The following is a 22,449-nucleotide window of genomic DNA, read 5'->3' on the forward strand; positions in this document are numbered from 1 at the left end:
TATGAAATAAAAGTAGGCTAAGGTTGTTTACCCAAGTGGAAATCCTTCAGGCTGGCATTTAATCTCTCACGCTTCTTGTTTCATTTTTGACAGCCGTAGCGGGGAAATAGATTTAAGTGAAAATGCATGCAAGAGTTTTAGAGTCCAACTTTATTTTTGAGATAGAAATGGAAAGAAACTGCGGCCCTGCTCTTTCGATGTGTGAGGTTAACCTCATTTTGACGCATTTCCTGCTATATCAGTACTGCAGGATTTCCTCACAACCGTAGATTTTCCACTAGACAAGACATATGAACATTGTGTCTGCGGTTTGTGCAGCTAAACATGCATCTGGCTTTTTGTTGCGCCATGCGAGGACATATTGTTTGACCGCTTTTCAATGTAGGCCCGCTAGAAATTCATATTTTTCAACATATAGTATGGCTGCCACGATGAATCGTCAACTAGTCATTTTTTCTATAGTTCATGTGCTCACTGAATCCACTTTTTGGAAAAGTAAATATTCTGTAGTCAAGATGGGTTTCTTCATAGGCCTAAATAGCTAATTGCTCAAATACTATACTTGTATATCTCTTCTCATCTAAATTTCGGAACCACTTCATCCACATTAGGGTTGCAGGGGGTGCTGGAGCCTATCCCAACTGACTCCAAGCCAGAGGCAGGGGACACTATACTTAGGGGCAATTTATAGTGTCCAATAAGCTTACCATCAATGTTTTTGGAATGTGGGAGGAAACTGGAGTACCCAGAGGAAACCCACGCAGGCCCACGGAGAACATACAAACCACACAAGTAGACGTGACCTGGATTTGAACCTAGGATCCCAAAGCTGTTGGGCCGATCACAAATATATATATATATATATATATATATATATATATATATATATATATATATATATATATATATATATATATATATATATATATATATATATATATATATATATATATATATATATATATATATATATATATATATATATATATATATATATATATATATATATATATATATATATATATATATATATATATATATATATATATATATATATATATATATATATATATATATATATATACACTGATCATGTGCCATTCATTGTGCATAAAAGGTACTTCATAAATGGGATTTTTTTTAGGTCATTTGTTCCCTTGTTCACTGGTTGACAGTGAGTTGGTCGTCAAGCTGAAGACAATCGGTCCACAAAGACGGCTCTTGCTTGTCGCGGGACATCTTAGCCTGACGCTTCTTGAGCTTCAGCACTAACGGGAGGAGCACGCCCAGGCACAGCACAAGCAGCGCTACAGCCACGAGAAGGCCAATCCACATAGCCGAAGGACAGTCTGAGTGTGATTCACTCTTTCCTGCACAAACAGCGACAATGATAGTCAGTTCTTTTCATTATTCGGCTTTGAGTTTTTCACTGGTAAACGTTCAATCCATAGAAACTGGGAAGGAGAGCATGAAATAAAGGAATATACAACTAATTAACTATGAAATTTTTGAAAAAGAAATACAAGAGGAGCATTTCATATGTTTCCATTTTTTTTACATTTAAATGAATATTCATTCATTTTCTGCAACGTTCATCTTTGCTGGGGGTGCTGGAGCCTATCCTAGCTACATACAGACATCCTGAATCGGTGGACAGCAATTGCAGGGAGAAGCTGCAATGAATTAAATAATTTATACTCAAGACATAAAATTAAAAGTTTTTTTAAAATCCTTTAAATTCAAAATGTGTATTTTTTAATCCCCTTTTCTCAACAATATAAAGATATTATGTACTTGATTTTCGACTTTTGAAATATTCATTCATTTTCTGAACCGTCTATCCTCAAGACATTTCCAAATCTCAATTCTCAACTTAAATGGTTGTTATTTTTATGACCTTAAATATACTTGAGATTTTTTACTGGATACCCTGAATCAGTGGCCTGCCGATCGCATGTGTTTGGAAAATAGGAGGAAACCGGCATACCCGGAGAAAACCCACGCAAGTGCGGGGACAACATGCAAACTCCACTTGTGAAATAAGAAATAAATAAAAACAATACAATTACATTAAAAATATAAAGAGAGCGGCTCAAAATGAACATGAATTATTTCGCCGGCAAAAGTTCTAGTTGGGCAGCCCGGCGGCTGAGTAATGAGCACGTCACTTCACAGTTCAGTGGTCCTAGGTTCAAATCCAGGTCAGTCTACCTGTGTGGAGTGTGCATGTTCTCCCCGGGCCTGTGTTCTAAAGACATGTATGGTAGGCTGGTTAGACACTCTAAATTACCCCTAGGTATGAGTGTGAGTGTGAATTAATTGTCTGTCTCCTTATGCCCTGATATTGGCTGGCCACCAATTCAGGGTGTTCCCCACCTGGTGCCCATAGTATGCTTGGATGATATGCTCCTGCACCCTTTCGACCATAGTGGGGAAAACGGTACGGAAATTGACTGAAAGAAAAATTCCAGTTCAAATGGTAGGAACGTCTATCGCCATCAATGGCCACCAATTAGAAAAGTTGCCTCAAATTACCTTGTGAATAGACGCTGATGTTGGAAAAGCCAGAAGTCTGCACCGCTGCTTTCCTCCAGCCATCAGCTCGGGAAGGAAGCCACTCTTCCACTTCGCAGAAATAAAACCCACTATGTGAAACAGTCGGCCTGAACACAGTGAGGCTGAATTGGTTAAGCAAAGCGTGAGCAAATCTCAGTCGCTCTGTACTGGCAAACCAAAAGTGGCGTAAAGTGGAGTTCGGGTAAGAAGTGAATATGGGTCTCTGTTGGGACTCTGGCTTCTCCTGCCAAAACCAGGTTACCTGGAATTTGGATTCCAGGCTGGATTGTTGGGTGATGTCACAGTGAATGGTGAACTCTTGGGATGTGCTTACATTTAACTCCAACTCTTGTTTCACGAGAGACAGCTTGATGTCTGTCAAAAAGGATCCAAAATTTCAAACAATACAAGTCATGGAAAATCCTTCGTACAATCATACTTGGAGAATTGACAGACACAACTATAGAATTCCCATCACAGTTAATCCGGTACAACAAATAGCGTAGAACACAAAGAAATGTCTCACCAGGTTCAATAAGCGTCAGCTGAATGCGTCCGGCCACTGCCTGGAGAGGATACCATTCACCATGAGGATCTTTCAGCCACTCCACGACCTCACAAATGTAAAAGCCACCGTCTGAAGTCTGGGAATCCCGAATGGTCAACTGAAAATTCGGACCCTTTGTCTTCTGCATGCTGAACCGCTGGCCGTTGTCCACGGTTACTGAAGAGTCTCGATCCCATTTGAAGATGGTCAGATTTTGAGTCTGTTGCTGAAGAAACCATGTGACAGCAAAACGCGAAGATCCAGAGCGAGATGAAACAACAGAGCATTGGATGGAGATATCGCTGTTGATGTTTCTTGTCAACTCGGGTGTGAGGGTAAGGATGAGGTCACTCACTAAGAAACAGGGACAGGGACGAAGTTTTAGCTAAAATGGTTCAAACGATCAACTCTTCAGCAAGCTGTCCAGAAGCTTGATATCGATCCCGATGTTTTGATTCAGGTGTATTGGGAGAGGGAGACATGGAAAACAGACTGGATAGGGGCTCTCGAGGATCTTTAAAGTGAATGCTGAACTTAACTCCCCAGGCCAAAGCAAGCCCATGTCACAAAGAATAAAAATAAAAATAGCGGTAACATGAAGAAGTTAAATAAAACAATAGTGATAAGAATGAAAAGAGGAGAAAATAAAAGATTACAGTTACAGTTATATAACAGTTTAATTACCTGGGCGTTGGACCATTACCATTAGCTGGTTTGAAGGCGGAAGCATTTTATATATGCTTTTCTGGAAGACTGACACCTGGCACTGGTAGCTCCCCATCTCTTTGTAGCTAGCGCCATTGATGATAAGGTAGTAAATGCTCTCATTTGGTGCATTACTAACCCTAAGATGGTAGCGTTGTTGTTCGCCAGACCAACTGACAGCACCATTGGAGGACATGGTCAAGATTGTTTCCACAGGGGAGGAGGAGCGCTTCAAACTCCAGGTCACTGTGATGCCGAAATGTGGCCCTTTAATTCGACACATTAATTCCACATTGTTTCCTATAGTCACAAGGCTATTGCGGCTCATCAGATTCACCTTCACAAGTGACTCTGGAAATGAAAAGACAAGTTTTTTTAATCTGTAGTCTATGATATTTCACAGTTCTTGAAAACTAACCGGCAGGAGCAATTATTATTGCGGTTGTCACAAATCTGCTGGACTTGCTTTGAGTGTTCCATGCCGACACCATGCACTGATACATGCCCGAATCGGCCACCGTGATATCATCGATCTCCAGAACGAAGACATCTTTCGATGGGCGAGAAGCACTGATTCGAGTGCCGACGTCTTCCGCTGTCTCCCCCACTATGCCCTCCTGACTTAGACCGATGATGTTGCTGAAAGTGGACATTTTCTCTACTTTGCGTTGCCAAGTGACAGACAGCTGACCCTTGTACTCTCGTACTTTGCAAGCTAACTTCAGCTTGTCACCTTCGTTGAGATGCATGCTTTTTTGCATTTCCAGCAACATTTCACTAGCTGCAATGAGACAAGACGAAGACGGAATTAAATATAAGAAAGCTAGAGTCAACTTTTTGCTCTGATCCTAACAATGTCAACATTATTATTCATTTATTCATTTTCTGTAAAGCTTATCCTAACTTGTAAGGGTCAACATTATTATTTAATACTGAATTGCAGGGTTAGCTGACCTCCAAACAATAAAAATATTTTTATTTGAATTTAAAATTCCACAAATTACAGGAAGAAGACTTAAAATACAATATTATGACCTGGAAATGCTCGAAAACAACAGACATTGAAAGTGACCCAAAATTGACAGGAAGTCAATTGGTTTTCTCTAAAACCAAAAGGAAGTTACCCTAAAAACAAATTGCCAGGAATCATCCCAAAATGAACAGCAAGTCACTTAGTATCGCCCTAAGATCACTTCATTCATCACTATCTATATCTTAGATGCTGGTTTACCAATTTGAAAACAGTCCCACATAATTTCTACAAGTTTAGCACCATTTTTCCTGGTGATTCCAGAAGAGGATGATGTAGTCATTTTTCAATTTGGACGAACTTGATGACAATAACTAGAGTAGAGTCGTCTGCTGGAATCTTAAGTACATAACCACGTATATATATATATATATATATATATATATATATATATATATATATATATATATATATATATATATATATATATATATATATATATATATATATATATATATATATATATATATATATATATATATATATATATATATATATATATATATATATATATATATATATATAAAGATATCAAACAATACTATATAATAACAGCACCTGGAGCTGAGACGCTGACTTTCAGGGAGTTGGAGTCTTGCCCTTGCAAAGGGATGCCATGTTGTCCACTTTCTTGCGGCCATACTCTGCACATGTACTCTCCCTGGTCTTCAGCGCTGACATACTGCAATATAAGACGGTGATCCCCATCCCTGATCCTGGTGGCCCTGAGCTCTCCTAGTGTCTCCCGTCGACTGTTCTCAGATGTCACTGACAGGACCCCCGTGGGGCCCATTTTGGCCAGCTCAGCACCTTGACGGAGCCAAGCTACGGTGAAAGACTTTTCTTCTGGCTCATGCGTATCGACGCTACATGTGAGCAGCAACTCTTCGCCCTCCTGCAGAGATATCTGCCGCGCCGAGAGCCTCACCACCAGGGAGACTTTGTCTGGTGCTGACTCTGTTAGGGAAAGAAAAAAGAAAGAAATCAGCACAGAGAGACAAAAGAACGTGAAATGAATGTCTGCCCAGCATGTATACTTATTACTGTTAAAGATGGTGTGCTTTAGTAGGACGCACGGCTTACAATGACTACAGGTGTGTCTCAGTCCTCAAACCTGAGTACATAGGTCTACAATGTCTTGTGTGTCTTGTGTCTGTCTTGCTACTGCAACCAAGATATTTCCCAAATACGGGATAAAATAAAGATCCAAAGATATCCTAAACTAACATTAATATTTTGCTTTTTACGTCAATCAACATGTTTTCAAAGCCACAATTTCCTACAATCATTATCATGTAATTTACTAACTTTAACTATTATTTTTTTGACTTATATGCTGTTACAGACTTAATTCACCAAGAAAATATTACTGCTTAATGCGTCTTAAAAACATGGTATTGTTAACTCATTGCCTGCCACTGATGACGCTAGACATCCAATCCATTTGAACTGGGAGAGTAGGAAATGACCAATTGTCTATATATAAATAAAAAAACACCCAAATAAATCAATGCCAACGACACTATATACTGTACATCAATTCGAAATGATTGATAACTATATCCACTTTATATTCTATATAGATATACTGTACATCAGTGGCACAACAGTCCTACACACTAGTAGCAAAGATAGACACCTCAGTCAATCATGTCAATGCGAATGACAGATATATTTCTCAATTCCATCAGGGATAGGCAAAAACTTAACTGACCAGCACAACATAACTCTCTACAGAACTCTTCCAGAAATAGCTTTTTCTTTTTATTTATTTACTTGTTTTTAAACAAACTCTAAATTTGTCTATTGCTGTTTAAGTTAATCAATGAGTTAAACACTCATCTTTGTAGTTCTGAGATTCGGGGTTTACACCCTGCTTACATGTATTGCTCAGTTTTGTTAGGGTACTTAAGTTTCTTCATTGAAGGCGCATACCTCTTGTAAAATGAGTTTCATGACCAAAAAGGGTGAAAATTCTAACCTTTGTTTTTGACATTGAGCATTGTCTTTGTTGCTGTCTTCTGCGTCAATGAGAACCAAGACAGATCAGGATCCTCGATCCATTCTTGAGCTTGGCAGTAGATCTGACCTACGTCAGATGGCTCCAACCTTGCTATGGTCAGCCTGTAAAGGTCATCTCCGGCTTTGTCCAGCCTCACCTGGTCGGCTTGGTAGCGCCCTAGAAATTCCGAGCCAGGTCTTAACGTGAAGTCTCGGTCTAGAGACAAGATGAGTTGTGACTTTGTGTCGCCTTCCTTTTGGAGGTACCAGCCCACGGACAGGTGGGTGTGCTGCTTGGTGTTGCTAAAGGCCTGGCACGTTAGAGCCAGCAATTCACCCTGGTTGTAGTTAAGCGAGGCCGAGACATCCGACGAGACACTCAGGGAGTCATCAATTACTGCGTAGAAAATGTTTTACTGAAGTATAATGCCATGCCACAGATGATGAGGGATGTATAAATGGATAAAAGTTGAAATAAATACATAAACAAGAACAAGGAAAAAAATGGAGAGAAATATATCAAACAAATTGAAACAAGTAAATGCCAATTGAAGTAATTATGTACAAATATTGAAATAAATAGATCTTAAAATAATATAAATTATAACATTCTCAACTCGTTTTCTGAACTGCTATATATATATATATGTATATATATATATATATATATATATATATATATATATATATATATATATATATATATATATATATATATATATATATATATATATATATATATCTATATATATATATATATATACATATATATATATATATATATATATATATACATATATATATATATATATATATATATATATATATATATATATATATATATATATATATATATATATATATATATATATATATATATATATATATATATATATATATATATATATATATATATATATATATATATATATATATATATATATATATATATATATATATATATATATATATATATATATATATATATATATATATATATATATATATATATATATATATATATATATGAACAAGAAATTGGCTGGATCAAATCTTATTGCTATGCGATCTATCAATAGTCCCCTGTTTATCGACTGGAAAATCCCGATCAACATATTGAGCACCCCAGGTCTTGATTAAAGGTAACTGATTGATTACCTTTGACAGTAGTTTTTACACTGTAGATTCCAACATAATCAGTATGTTTCGGGTTGATGACGGTACATTCGTACTCCCCTTCATCATCTTTCTGTAGACTTTTTATTTCGAAAAGAACCGAGTTGGGCGACATGTGCGTTAAGGTTACGTCCGGTCCTCTGGTTCGGTACTGGGCATAACCGAAGTCCGGGTCTGCTGTGCTGATGACATTCAGGACAAAAGAAGGATTGGTGGGCTTGGTGACGCGGAATTCAAATTCCATCCTGGATGTGACAACGGTGAAGCCGCTCACGTTGCAGGAAATTGATAGGTGGGAACCCGCTGTGCGGTACAAAGGCCCCGCTTGAACCCAGGTCAACGCACTGGCATTTCCTGAGTAGGAAACAAACCCCAAAAAATTAGACAGTGAACATCTGCAAAAATTGTGCTTCACTAATCAACAATTAGAAAAACAATCTTACACATACATTTGCATTTTTCCCCTCAAAATTGTCTCATCAAAAATGTAAAATGGGGTAATAATTTTCATCATTGCAATTAAATCATTCGATTCCATTTTTGATGCTAGCCAAAAATTTAGCGCTGTCAATGGCACTGTTTGTTTCAATTTAAAAAAAAAAAAGAATTAATAAATGAATACATTATGTATAATGCTTTACAACATAATACTGAAAAAGAATTTATAGTACTTTTATTTCTTTAAAAATGTAAACAAAAAATTAAATAATAATTTAATATATTGCAAATTTGATGATTTCTTTTTTGCATAATAGCAAAAATATTGGAAATATTGGTATACAGAAATATTGTTCTGAATATTTTCTTCCCAAAAATACAAAATAAATGCATTAAGAGTCAATTTGAAAATGAATGTACAATCTTTTGTTGAGCCTTTTCACAGTTATTTGAAATTATACAAAGAATTAGACATACCAAGATGTAAAAATGGTGCCATGGATAGAAACAAATAAACGATCCATATATCAAAGCTTGACATCTTCAGTCACTGCTTGACAACAACGAGTGTTCTCAAATAAATGTGGTTTCCTGTCAGCTACTAAGAGGAAGTCTCAAGTATTTCCTGCATTCAAAATCAAATACAGAAATACCTTGACATATGAGTGTCCCAACATATGAGAAATTTGAGATACTAATTTGAGATAGGAGCATGTGGCCGAGTATGTGAGATGCTACTTATTAGAACAGCATTGCTCCATCTTTCTTGCAACATCTCCTTTGCGTAAAGATATCTACGAGCAATGGTCGTACAGGTTACATTTGTTACTGGAGTTAGTGTGACCGAGTCAATAAGCCAAAAAGCAAGTGGAATCTACATGGACTTCAAATCAAAGCAAGCATCTAAAAAAGACACCAGCGAAACCATTCCAAGCATGTCGTGGCTGGTCTGACAATTTTAAAAAACAAAGTGGGATACACTCGGTTCTAAAGCACGGAGAAGCTGGAAGTTCCGACTCGAAAGCCGCGATGGAATACTTTAAAATCTTTGTCTCGGTTATTATTATTATTATTATTATTATTAAGATTTATTTTTAAAGGTGTTTTCCCATTGTAATATCATGTTTTGGGTGTTTTTCAGTGGGTGTGGACAGATTTTTTTTGTTTTCAGTTATTTTATATGGGAAAATTTGATTTGAGATACAATTAAAGTGACATATGAGCATGATCCGGGCACACATTAAGCTCATATCTCAAGGCATTATGTTTTATGAGGAATTCCTGAAATCACATAACAATAAATTATCATTCCGAAGATACAATAAATTATATTGGAGCTGTAAAGCTTAATTGATATTTCTGAAAACCTTTTTTTTTCCCCTCCAGAAACAACATTTTTAACAGCAAACTACACTTCAAAAAAGGGTTTCAAGATTTGTTCATTTTCACGTTTAAATTAATTGATTTTTAGAAATCTGGAAAGATTATGGAGCAAAAATTAATACCTAAATCCACATAAAATCATTTGTGCAAAAAAAGCAAATAAAAGTATTTCCAAAAATATTTCAACCATTGATGAATCTAACATAAATTACTATTGTTTTTCCACATTTATTTTAGCCAAATATGCACCTAAATAATACCGGTTTGGGTAAAATAAAAGCAACGGCCCTGATTTTTTTCAGGGAGTTGGTAACCCTTGGTACAATGCCATTAAACCATCTAATTTATGAATCAATTAATGAACTGATTCACAAAGACACACAAACTCTAACCTGAGATCGAACCCTCGACTCCAACACTGTGAGGCCGACATGCTAACCACCTGGCTGCCTATCTCACTAACAAAATTTGCATTGGTGCATGATGTATCATAAGTTCTCTATCAACAACTATCAAATCAAGTTTAATTAGACGAGCCAATCAGTCAGTTTATCTAAATAGTTTTGTAGAAATCTTAAAACTATGTTGTCTTAATTAGTACACTCATTAAAATATTTCTATGCAAAGATGGTGCACTGTAATTCAAGATAACATGAGTGGTTCATCTTTTTCCTACTTATTAACTAAGGGTTAAATAAGAATGTTATAACCATATGAAGTCGGTGTAATTATGGAAAGGAAAGCAATATCATCCACAGATGTTATTATTTATTTATTATTTAGTTTTGGAAGCTATAAATGCAGTGTACCTGTTATAAGAGCAGTACCTACACCATACTGCCACCCAACGGTGGTATTTGTCATCACTACAATTTAGGGAAATACACTCAACGTTTATTTAGTTTTTTATTTTTATTTTGGCCCGTCATATTTAACTATTTCAAGGGCAGTTATTTAACTTATTGGCTGTCCTTAAAATTGAATTGGACGTCTATGACCAATTGCAGGCAATAAGTTAATAAAATAACAAAAATACAATTAATATTATTATTTTTAAAAACATGAACCGAAGTTTAAAAGAAATCATAGCATTTACTTCGCAAATGTCTTTACTAATGCTTTTTTTTAAACAAAAGTACAATCTTATTATAAATGAACTAACAACAATTTATAAAAATGTTTTTTGCACCAAAAAAGTCTAACTGTTTTTTTTTTGTTTTCGTATAAACGCTACAACATCGCTGTACTCCGAGTTACAAATATTGTTTTAATGTTTCGCCTCCTGGAATTATTTTTTTTAAAATAAAACTAAATGAGCATAAGAGCGCACCGAGCATAATTTAGGTTCCTTTTCTCAGTCAAGACGCGCATGCGCATTACGTCCGTCGCACCATATTCCCTCCATCACCGCCTTTTCCGCTCTTTTTGTCCAATCATCAACAAATGCTAGACCGGAAGTTTTGAACAATTCCAAACGCGGGAAGGTTTTACCACTCTTCAGCCGAAGGACGGAAAACCCGAACAAATACAATAAGACGTCATTTATGTGCATTTTGGTAAGCTCCGAATGATTTCGCAAGTATTAAGTGTTTAACTTTTTCTACCACCAAGGGTTGTTTTGATAGTTTTACGTTTTGGTTTAAAACCAACTATGAGATTAAAATGGCTTCTCTCGCACAGGTCCGGGTTGGATTGACAGAAAATGAAGGTTGTAACTTGTGAAATCGCCTGGCACAACAAGGAGCCAGTTTACAGTCTGGACTTTCAGCATGGTTCCGATGGATGCACTACTCATCGTTTGGCCACAGCTGGCGTGGATACCACTGTCAGGGTGAGAAGACGTAATTTTCCTCCTTCCAAGATGTACAAGAACGGCGACATAACTTGAAATTACTATGTAGATTATTTCAAAATATCAAGATTCCTACGTCTTTTAAAGTCTTAAAGTAGAATTGAATCAAGTGTTATCCAATCACACTTCAAGTGTCATCCTGTGGCTATTAATTCTTTCATTTGATATTTTCCAGACGTATAAGAAATGTCCAATAAGTGACCAAAACTTGCTGTGAATCTTGACATGAAATTCGTTCTTGATGTGGTGTTATAAAGTCTGAAATTTCACTTCGAATTTGAGTCTTTACAGTAATGCCTTGAGATACGAGTTTCATGCGTTCTGGAATCGAGCTCATATATCAATTTACTCGTATCTCAAGTAAATGTTCCCATAGAAAATAACAAAATACAAATTAATATTCCGACCCTCTGAAAAAAAACACCAAACACAGGCTATTACAATGGAAAAACATCTTTTTATTTGTTGTAATTAACCACCTAGTACTCACAAAGTAACAAGTACCTAACTAGTAGTTATGATATTCAATACTGAAATGTGACATTACTCAGTACAGACGGTAGAAGTAGAACTGCGGAGTGCGTGGACAAGAGAGATTTGGTGGATGGGAAGGCACTCATAACATAACATAAACTTTAAATGTATTAAATGGACTTAGATTACTATACGAACACACTTATGAATAAGTTTTAATATTACGTTGCACTAAATGTAAACTTTCTTGTGCGATAACCAAGGCACATATGTTAATATATTCCACCGCGGCTTCTCGAGTCGGAATTTCCTGCTTCTCCATGCTTTAGAATCGAGTATATCCGAGTTTATTTTTTTAAATTATTGATCCGGCCAGACTCGATTTGAAGGGTTTTGTTAGTGTCTTTTTCAGATATTGCTTTCCTTTCAAGTCCATGTAAATTCTGCGGGCTTTTTCACAGATTATCGACTCAGTTACGCTATCGTTAGTAAAAAATACAACATATACAGCCGAAACTCGTAGTTAAATTTACGCGAGGGAGTTGCAGCAAGAAAGACAGAACGGGAACCATCTCGTATGCTCATATCTCAAATTTGTCTCGTATCTCAAGGCAAAAATATCCTCTGAATTTTCCTCAAAATTCTCGTGTTGGGTTTGACGCAGCTTTGGCGAGTAGAGATGGGCCCAGATGGAAAGGCGGCCGTGGAGTTTTTATCTAATCTGTCAAGACACACCAAGGCCGTCAACGTGGTCCGCTTCAGCCCCAGCGGAGAACATCTAGCGTCAGGAGGAGACGGTATGTCCGGCACACAGATTTTTGTACCCCCGTGGGGCAGTGACATGTAATGTGTGTTGGGTTCAGATGCAGCAATTCTGCTTTGGAAGCTGAATGACAACAAGGAGCCCGAACAAGCGCCCGTCTTTCAGGAGGAAGAGGACGCTCGGCTCAACAAAGAGAGCTGGTCTGTCGTGAAGACCCTCAGGTATTAAACAACAGTAACATTTATTCTTGCTAGTACTTACCAATACAGTGGTACTTCGAGATACAAGCTTAATTCATTCCGGGACTGAGCTCGTATGTCGATTTACTCACAACTCAAATGTACGTTTCCCATAGAAATTTACCATAAAAAATGTTCCAATCCTCTGAAAACCCCCCAAAACAGGATATTGGATTAGAAAACCTTTTTTATTTGTTCTAATTCGCCATCTATTAACAAAGTAACAAATAACTTGGGGTTTAATAGTACTAAAATCTGTTTAATAGTACTAAAATTAGACAGATTTCGTGGAGGGGAGCGAAAGAGAGACTTTTTGCACGCCAACGTGCTCGTAGCATAACATAAACAAACATAAATGAACTTGGATTACGATGCAGACACTCTCCAAAATAAGTTTAATCTTACTATACACTAAACTAAATTCTAATTTTGTTTTAAATTTTGATACCCTTCTTCTCTTGGTTTGGCTATATTTGCCCCGCCTCCACCCTGACTTTCAGACGCATTCTATCGAGGGTTGTTTGCTTTCATCTTCAAAATAATCACAAAATGATGCACACAAATTTCCTCACAATAGCTAAACGCATGACCACGTACCAATGAGAAGTAGTCTCTTTTTTGTGAACGCTTTGCCAATGGGAGCTAACGGACTAAAGAAAAAACAAAACACTGAAAAAATGCAACGCTCCGCCCAGTGCTCGCAGAGACAATACACGAGGGAGTTGCGACCAGAACGACAGTGCCCATGATGTATTAATAAGTCTTGATTAGGTATAAGGTTCAGAACTCAAGTTGAGTATGGTGACAACTCTTCTTTGACAATATCAAGTTTTTTATTGTTTTGATGATAAATATTGTCAAATCGTAAAGGGCAAGTGTGGTGAAAATGCAGCACATTCAACTGTTTGTGCATCACATTTTTAGGGGCCACATTGAGGATGTGTACGATCTATCCTGGACCCGCGATGGAAACTACATGGTGTCTGGTTCTGTCGACAACACTGCTATCATGTGGGACATCAACAAAGGTTTGCAGATCAGTGCAATATCCACAAAATGAGCTTTTTTCATTTTGCTTTCTATTACCAGGACAGAAAATTTGCATCCTTAATGACCACAAGAGCTACGTGCAAGGGGTGACCTGGGATCCACTTGGTCAATACGTCGCCACTCTCAGTTGTGACAGGTGGTCAGAACTTGTTCTAATCTTTTTTGAGCCACTTTTTGCATTGAAAAAAACTCAAGGGACACCACCATTTGAAGTTTTTTTCATTTAAAACTATGTCGCCTATATTAATAATAATCATTCTCGTCAAAGTTTTATCAGCAGGAATCACAAAATTATTCAAAAATCTGCAGATCCGGAACAACTTCCGGTTCGAGTGATGGAAAAATAAGTAATGTAATGTTTTTAATCGCATAATTTTATGACTTTTCTCCAAATATTACTTAAATATCCTAATATTACGGAAAAAAAACAACAAAAGTTGATTAACCTAGAAACCAAACAACTTTCGGTTCATGTTAGAGAAATATAAGCAACAAAATGACTGTTTCACATTTGGAATCTTGTAGTATAATCTAATTTTCATCATATTTTGATTTTAACCTTGTGATAGTTCAATTTTAATCCCATTACATTCATATTAATTTTTCCTCTGAATATTACATTGTATGACTTCTTGAAATTTCCCACGGCACACCTGACCATTGCTCACAGCAAATATTTTCCTACTTTCCAGAGTTATGCGCGTTTATAGCACTAACTCCAAGAAGAAAGCCTTCTGCGTCAGCAAAATGAGCACAGTCTCACCTGTGGACGGGGAGGTTAGTACACATAGAGCATTACGATAGTGTCATGTAGAGTTTATATATCCCTGATCTGTCCAGGTCAAGCAGCACCGCATGTTCCATGACGACAGCATGAGGTCTTTTTTTCGACGTCTCTCTTTTACACCAGATGGCTCCTACCTACTTGCTCCAGGTACATGAGTACCTTTTCTGAAAATAAACTCTTCAATTAGAAGGATCTGAGTTGTTAACTGAAAAATTCTTACCGTCACAGCCGGGTGTGTGGAGGTTGGAGAAACAATCACTAATACAACGTACATCTTCTCCCGGAAGAGCCTTAAGAGGTAACTTTTGGTAATGTGGTATTTCACATTTTGAGTGTTGTTTTTTCTTCTACTGGCTGAAGTTCAGAAGCAACGATGGTTGTGTTATTTCTTTTTTTCCCCTTTTTCTTAAAAAGCTGATATCCGACTCAATTTGTGAACCTCTTTTTTAATTGATGTATTGTGCACTTGCCTTTAGGTTACAATTTAGCTAGTAAAGGCCATATGTGCTTTTCATGTCAAAGTTTTAGCTTGTAATAGCTCATATGAAGGTTTTTTCCCCCAACCTTTACGGGGAAAGTGAATATTTTCAAAAATTAAAAGCGTTAACTTAACCTCAAAAACCTGGATCTGCATACGTAATCAAGTTCTTCATGGTGTGGCCTATAAATGTGGATGCCAGGACTCGATTATAATAATACACAATTTTTTTCCTATTATTCACTATAGATTTTATGTATAATTTTATGACTATTTAAAATGTTAAATGAATGAATCACTTTTGCAAACAGCATTGATTAATTACTGTAATTTCTGCTAATTAGAGCAGCCCATACGCAGTCCAAATGATTAAGAGAAAAAAAATCAATTTTTATATGCCGCACCTGAAATATAGATGAATTTGTCCATGGCCTAATTTGGAATACAGTACATAGAGAAATGGTACAAAGAAATATTTGATAGATAAAAAAATATATTAACCATATTACAGTATTTTCTATTCAAAGCTCGTTTGTCGCTACAAAAAAAATTAGGAAATAAACAGCTTTGTTAAAAAAGAACAGAACAAAATACCAGCTCATTACAAAAAGTATAGTAATTCAAATGAATGAACACGGAGAAATACACTCTGGTCATTGATGAACACTTTGGCTCTTCCAGTGAACATGAATGGGACATCTAGCTAGCACAGTCAATGAATACCCCACAAAAGGTTAATGTTGTCTTTTAGGCCAATCGCCCACTTGCCTTGTCCAACTAAGGCCACGCTAGCTGTTCGCTGTTGTCCAGTTTACTTTGAGCTGAGAACCAAGAAGGCAGAAGGTAACACTGGTCCTAGAATTCACTTCAATTTGTAATTCTGTCAATTTGTTTTTGTTTAAAATGCTTTTCCTTTTCTATTTGCAGATGGTTCCACTCAGCCCTTTCCCAATTTATTTCAGTTACCATATCGAATGGTGTTTGCAGTGGCTTCTGAAGACTCCATTTTCTTGTACGACACGCAGCAGGCACTTCCGTTTGGGCTGGTGACCAACATTCACTACCACACTCTGAGTGACCTCACATGGTAATTGAATTGTGACTTTTCCTGAGAAATGTATGAAAAGATGCCCTTTTGCCGTAACTTATGCAATATAAAACACAACTGAAAGTCTATGAATATCCAGGCCATGTCAAGCGAGTGAGTATCATGCATTTTGCTGTAACATAGATCTAAAAAGTATTCCTGTGAGGAGCTGCTTTGCATCATTGCACTTTACTATTTATTTTCATCCACTTTTTTGGCACACTTCCCAGCCAATAACAGTTGAATGTTCAACACGCTGAAAATAATTCACCTGACGCAGGAACCCTTCCAAATTAGCTTCCAAAAGTTGTCAATGACTCCAGTTTAAAAACCAACACTATTTCATTTAATAGAGCAGAAGCAGTTCACTTTTTAAATTTCAATGTATTTAATCTTTTTTTTATCAGATTTACATCATATGTCAATTAAAAAGAATCAAGCCAATCCAGGCTATTATTTTGATTTTGGTAAAAAAAAACCTGCAGTTCCGTCAAAAACAAAAATAAATTACCATTCTTTTCAATGGCTAATGTTAATATTTTTTGTAGTTTTAAAAAAAATCTGATTCAGCACTTTTTCTGTCGTGCTTAGTTTTAGCAGTTTTTTTTTCTGTTTTAAAATTTTTCACAAATACATTGCTCGTAATTTTTGGCTGTGTAACCATCAACACTGTCAAAGCCGAAGTCTGCTCATTCAAAGATGTTTGATATTTGCCTGGATTGGTCTATTCTTGGAGCAGCACAGCAGGCGGAGAGTTATTTGCATGTGCTGGCAGAGTGATTCTGCACGTCACAAAACAAACCTCAAAATAATTCTGAGCATCTTGTAAGCTAATTCAAAATACAGACATGACTGAGGGTAATAATTATCATGCCGCCCCTCGCAAAACGGTTTGTATATAGTCTTTGTTTCTAAAAGATAATGTCAAATGACTATTTCATCCAAATTCAGTATTTCCGAAGCCAACATCACGTCCCTAAAATACATTTGACGCAACAAATATGCATCGTTGACCCAATCATTATTCGTTTCTATATTTTCGAACAGCGTGTCAATTTTCATTTCTTTCTATGTAGATTCACTTCAAGCTGAATTGCCAAAATACAAAGTTAGATGTCCAAATTGCAGCAGATTCCCATTGATTGGTTCCAGAACTTTTTTCATGTTTTACATTTTTTTGTAAATAAAGCATTACTTAATATGTAAATTATGTAATTCTTTCCAATGTCCGAAAAAACTACCATCAAAAGTGACTAAATCATTTTAAATAACCAGTATCCCACAGAACAAGTATTTATTAATGTATTCAAATGAATAACAAGCATGTAAAAACATGTTCGATTCGTGCAGTAGTACAGTAAGGAGGACGCTAACGGTAGCACATAAACATACATTTAAATAGCTTCAAATTATGAATTCAAAACAACTAAAGCATTAAATAGAGCTCCACAGTACAAACTGTCTCTCTATTTCATCGTTCAGTACCGAGAGGCCGCTTTTAATCCTTCCTTGTGCTTAAATATCGTAGTAATGCTTGTATGGCCTGCATTGCCTTGCAAATCAATCAACCGCATGCCACTTTTTTATCTTCTGTTTTTTGATGAATGACAGGGCCCGCTTATTCATTTCAGTCGCACCAATAATTTTAAATAAAGAGCACCGTGACGACGAACGTCGGTCAGAAGAGATTTGTTGTTGTTGTGGGAGACTAAGAGTGGAAGTAAAGCAGGCCTTAATGTTATTGGGACAATTTCAAAATAAAATAACGGATACTGCAAATGCATTTACTTTTTGGGGGATTTCATGACTTGGATCTTGTTTTCGTAGGTTAGGATTGTCATTTGCATATCAAATGGTTTAGGAAACCGACATTTTTCTCTCTTAAAACGTCAATTGCTTCCCTTTTACTCAGGTCTGGCGATGCATCTTTCCTGGCAGTCTCCTCCACCGACGGCTACTGCTCTTTTCTCTCCTTCTCTCCCAGCGAATTGGGCACACCGCTGAAGGAGCCTCCTGCTCTGGAAGTATTTACCCCTAGCAGTGTTGCTGACAAAAAGACCAAAAAGACAGCGGCACCAAGCCGCACCTCGTCCCCCGTTTCTGGGCCGCCCACTCCGTCCTCGATCAGGACCCCAGAGCAGAAGAACAAGGCCAAGTCTCAGCCTCGAAAGATCACCCTCAATACGCTGGAATCTTGGGGAAAGCCCAGCGCTCCAAAAAGCCCACCTGCGTCCCCCGCACAGGCGCTGACCCCCGGGAGCACTGGCACACCTGTCACTCCTCAACCCCATCTCACCCCGATTACTCCTACTGCATCCAAGGTCCTCAAACGCACCAACTTGCCTACTACCCCGAAAAGTTCAGTGGCATCAAAAGGACCCACTCCAAGGTAGTGTTAACTTGTTAACTGACATTAGGGCAGTCACAATTACTGTCATTTTCAGAGTATAACAGGTTTTGGCAAACTCTTCCAAAAAAGGGCCGTTGTGGGTGTTGGTTTTCATTCCAATCCATCTGGAGGGCACCTTTTCACCAATCACATGTCCTACAAGTGCAATCAGTGGATTGGAATCAGGTGCCTCCAGTTTGCGCAAAAACCTCATTGGTTAAACACTTTGTGCTAGATTTGTTGGAACAAAGACCAGGACCAACTGTGGCTCTTGTTTGCGCACTTAAAGACTACAAGCTTAACACAACTGTGGTGTACTTAATATTAATATATAATTATATAATTATAATATATCTATTTATGAATGCTTCAACATACAGATTTTTCAGGGAATGATAAACTCTGACATGTAAATTATTGGTCCAAGATACGATAATTCGTCCAACTTACAAAACATTAGAAGGTATATAAATATAACAAGGAAATGCTGCAACATTTCCCAGAGTTAACTTTCCACAACCATCATGCAAGCCATACCTACTGGTTATACAGTCTTCCCTCGATTATCACAGAAAATATTTGTGATTTTTTTTTTCTGCTATTAATAATTATAATTTTTTGAAGTTCATAAAAATGTTAAAATCCACGCTGAAACTCACAAGCGGAAGCCACTCCCCTGTCTTCCTTTGCTACTAGGACTCAGCATTGGTAAAGGTAGTTATATTTGGGGTGATCCTACTTGGCGATTTTTCGATTATCGCGGCCAGTTCTGGTCTACATTTACTGCGATACTTGAGGGATTGCTGTACTCCTTCTTTCAGCAACACCCACACTAGAAAGCCTACTTCACACCTATTTAGAGCAATTGCATTTTTTGATCTGGGGGGTTTTGATTTGTTTTTGTTTGGTTAGGTGTTATGACATCATTTTTCTGGTTTAATATATATATTTCTTGTATTTTCGCAGATTTTTGCATGCATACAAGCATCACTTGCATGCATTTTTTCATACAAATTTGGTATACTTTTATCATTTTTAAAGGGTTTATAGTGGCTAGAATTAAAGATTATGCAACAAAGTATGCTCATTCAATGTAAAATAAGCCTCAATACTTAATTTAAGCCTCAATACTTATTTTTACTTTAACCCTTGATAAATGAACCAGAAGAAGATAATACCATAGGAAGTTTCCTGTCAAAACTCTGCATTTTGAATGTAATTTTTTTGTACATAAAGGAGACATCAAAATTAATGCAAAATGAGTTGAGTAATTAGTTTTGTCTTAATAGAAAAATTGAATCTCAATTGCTGTTCTTTGGTTACTGTTTTGAGCAATCAGTAGAGAACAAAGCCTCGTCTGGTTTTGGAGTATTCGTTGGACCCCCTGCTGACTTTCAAATAATCATTCGGAAGACTGCTAGCAAACAATAGCGAGTGTGTAGAAGCATTCGTATTTAAATGTGCAACTTGAAACTTGTCTTTTTCTCAGCTGAATGTTACATTTGCAATTCTGGCTTCAACATTTTGACAAGTATGAGTTAAAAAAAACAAAAAACTTTTGTAACTAATTCTTCTTCTTCCCAGGCGAGTATCTCTGACTCCTGTTGGATCAAATGGGACCAGTTTGTCCTTCCCCTCTCCAACTTCCTCCGAGAAGGCAAAACACGGTCAGTCTGGGGTTATCCACCCTTTCTAACTTATTGAGAGCCATTAACATTAGACGTCCATTTATACTGAGGGGTGAATAAATGAATATTCATTCACCCTTCTCAGTGTTCAGTTTAAATGAATTGCACATCTATTCCTGTCTGTGGCAGACAATGAGTTAAATACTGTGATTTTTTTAAAGTACGTTTTGGGGTCCATAATGATTTTTTCTTCTCAATCTCAGTCCCAATTATTTTTTTGTATTGTATTGTATATTAAAAAAAGATTTGAGATAATTATTGTAATAACTCGAGAAAAAATTGAACAATTTCAATATTAAAATCGAATTAGGAGATTAAAATCAAAATATGGTGAACATTAAATCATAGATTCTACTACTACAATATTCAAATAATAATATTTAGATTAAATTAGATTAGAACTTTATTTCATCCCGTATTTGGGAAATTCCCTTGGTTGCACTATCAAGCACAGACACAGAAGACATTGTAGACCTAGGTAAGAAAACTGGAGCCACACACAGTAAGTCCACAAGCTGGGGACCTTCTGCAGACAGACTGAGGTTAAATATACAGAATCACTCTTTCAAGCTGATCCGCACAGTCCCTTAGTAGTTTGGAGCTGATTATCTTCCCTGCCTAGATCCTCCTAAATTGTCCCATCACCCCATCAGCAGCAGCGAAGAGGCTGGTGTTGGGGGACGCCTCTTCTCGTAATGATAGGTGATTGAAGTAATATTAGGAGGGGGAAAAAGTTGTGGTAATATGAGATGTTCCGTATTTTCACGGCTTTAAGGCGCACCCTCAATGAATGACACATTTTATTTTTTTTCCATATAAAAGCACACTGGATTATAAGGCGCCTTGTCTATTTTGGAGAAAATTTAAGACTTAAGTGCGCCTTTATAGTCGTGAAAATACGGTAAGTTGTTTCCTTGTTTTTACGTTACGTGAACTGGAAGTTGTTTGGTTTCAAGGGCACCGACTTTTGGCTACGTAAAGTTTGTGAGCACCTTAATTTCTGTGTAATATAGGGAGAAAAAGTCAAACATTAAAATATCATTTAAAAACGTTACATTAATGATTTTAACATCACTCAAACAGGAAGTTGTTCGAGGTCTGCCGACATCAATTTTGATGACATTAGATCGGCGTGAAAATTAGATTTTGGAATTATTTTGGGAGATTATTTAATTCCTGTTAATAAAACTTTGATGAGAACGACTTTATATTGTTAAAATAGGGCGCATAGTTTTGAATTTGGTAGTTTGCCTTGAGATTTTTTTTCATGTAAAAACAGCTCAAAAAGGTTGGGAAATGCTGATCTACATATATGGATGCCGTCTTTTATAAGTTGTCTTATCTTGATTATTATTGTTACCAAATATAGCAACTCCTAAAAGGTTAACTGGTCAAACTAGGTTTTCCTGATGTCACATGGTTAACACTCATCTGCTATCTTCCTTCAGCCCGCCCTTCTCCCAGCGATTCTCTCTGCCAGCCTCCAGAGTCCAAACGGCCCAAGACATGCGATGACGTCACCGCCACAAAGCCGTGATGCCACAAAAGGAACTGTCACGTTACGATGAAATCAGAGCATGACGTGCTTAAAATCTGCCCACGATGAGGAGTTTTGTATTTTAATTTGCTACTGTAATGTTTGAAATTTGGTCTTAGGACCCTTAATACTTCTCTCGAAAACTTGCAGTCATAAATAAACAAGCACTTGGTGGTTACGTGCTATTAGCTTGTAATGGTAAAACTGTAATTTAAGTTTTCATTTTTGTACTCTGTAATAAAAGATTACAACTATAATGTCTTTATGTG

The 22,449-nt window shown here is 36.8% G+C and overlaps 2 protein-coding genes across 2 annotated transcripts; one reads left to right on the forward strand and one right to left on the reverse strand.

The window, feature by feature from the left end:
• Positions 1-1,080: 1,080 nt before the first annotated feature.
• Positions 1,081-9,012, reverse strand: LOC144204453 (immunoglobulin superfamily member 3-like). The gene is made up of 9 exons (XM_077728455.1): positions 8,931-9,012; positions 7,998-8,369; positions 6,820-7,236; positions 5,397-5,795; positions 4,227-4,589; positions 3,788-4,159; positions 3,083-3,457; positions 2,536-2,931; positions 1,081-1,370 (listed from the first exon to the last, which is right to left on the reverse strand). The coding sequence occupies exons 1-9, from the start codon at positions 8,992-8,994 to the stop codon at positions 1,162-1,164; spliced, it is 2,967 nt and encodes a 988-aa protein (XP_077584581.1). The 5' UTR covers positions 8,995-9,012; the 3' UTR covers positions 1,081-1,161.
• Positions 9,013-11,258: 2,246 nt separating this feature from the next.
• chaf1b (chromatin assembly factor 1, subunit B) lies at positions 11,259-22,441 on the forward strand. The gene is made up of 14 exons (XM_077728093.1): positions 11,259-11,392; positions 11,517-11,667; positions 12,827-12,959; positions 13,026-13,146; positions 14,089-14,192; positions 14,254-14,350; positions 14,907-14,991; positions 15,055-15,148; positions 15,230-15,299; positions 16,231-16,322; positions 16,407-16,566; positions 18,479-18,955; positions 20,540-20,622; positions 22,092-22,441. Exons 2-14 carry the CDS (start codon positions 11,539-11,541, stop codon positions 22,178-22,180), a joined length of 1,734 nt encoding a protein of 577 aa, XP_077584219.1. The 5' UTR covers positions 11,259-11,392; positions 11,517-11,538; the 3' UTR covers positions 22,181-22,441.
• The last annotated feature ends 8 nt before the right edge of the window (positions 22,442-22,449 follow it).

This window comes from Stigmatopora nigra, chromosome 11 (assembly GCF_051989575.1).
Source record: "Stigmatopora nigra isolate UIUO_SnigA chromosome 11, RoL_Snig_1.1, whole genome shotgun sequence".
Lineage (NCBI taxonomy): Eukaryota > Metazoa > Chordata > Actinopteri > Syngnathiformes > Syngnathidae > Stigmatopora > Stigmatopora nigra.

Coding starts and splice junctions, on each gene's coding strand:
- LOC144204453 (XM_077728455.1), bottom strand. CDS start 8,994: ATGTCAAGCTTTGATATATGGATCGTTTATTTGTTTCTATCCATGGCA. Junction 8,370..8,930: donor GGCACCATTTTTACATCTTG/GTATGTCTAATT, acceptor TTTCCTACTCAG/GAAATGCCAGTGCGTTGACC. Junction 4,590..5,396: donor AGTCAGCGTCTCAGCTCCAG/GTGCTGTTATTA, acceptor GTCTCATTGCAG/CTAGTGAAATGTTGCTGGAA.
- chaf1b (XM_077728093.1), top strand. CDS start 11,539: ATGAAGGTTGTAACTTGTGAAATCGCCTGGCACAACAAGGAGCCAGTT. Junction 12,960..13,025: donor TCTAGCGTCAGGAGGAGACG/GTATGTCCGGCA, acceptor TGTTGGGTTCAG/ATGCAGCAATTCTGCTTTGG. Junction 14,992..15,054: donor TCTCACCTGTGGACGGGGAG/GTTAGTACACAT, acceptor TGATCTGTCCAG/GTCAAGCAGCACCGCATGTT.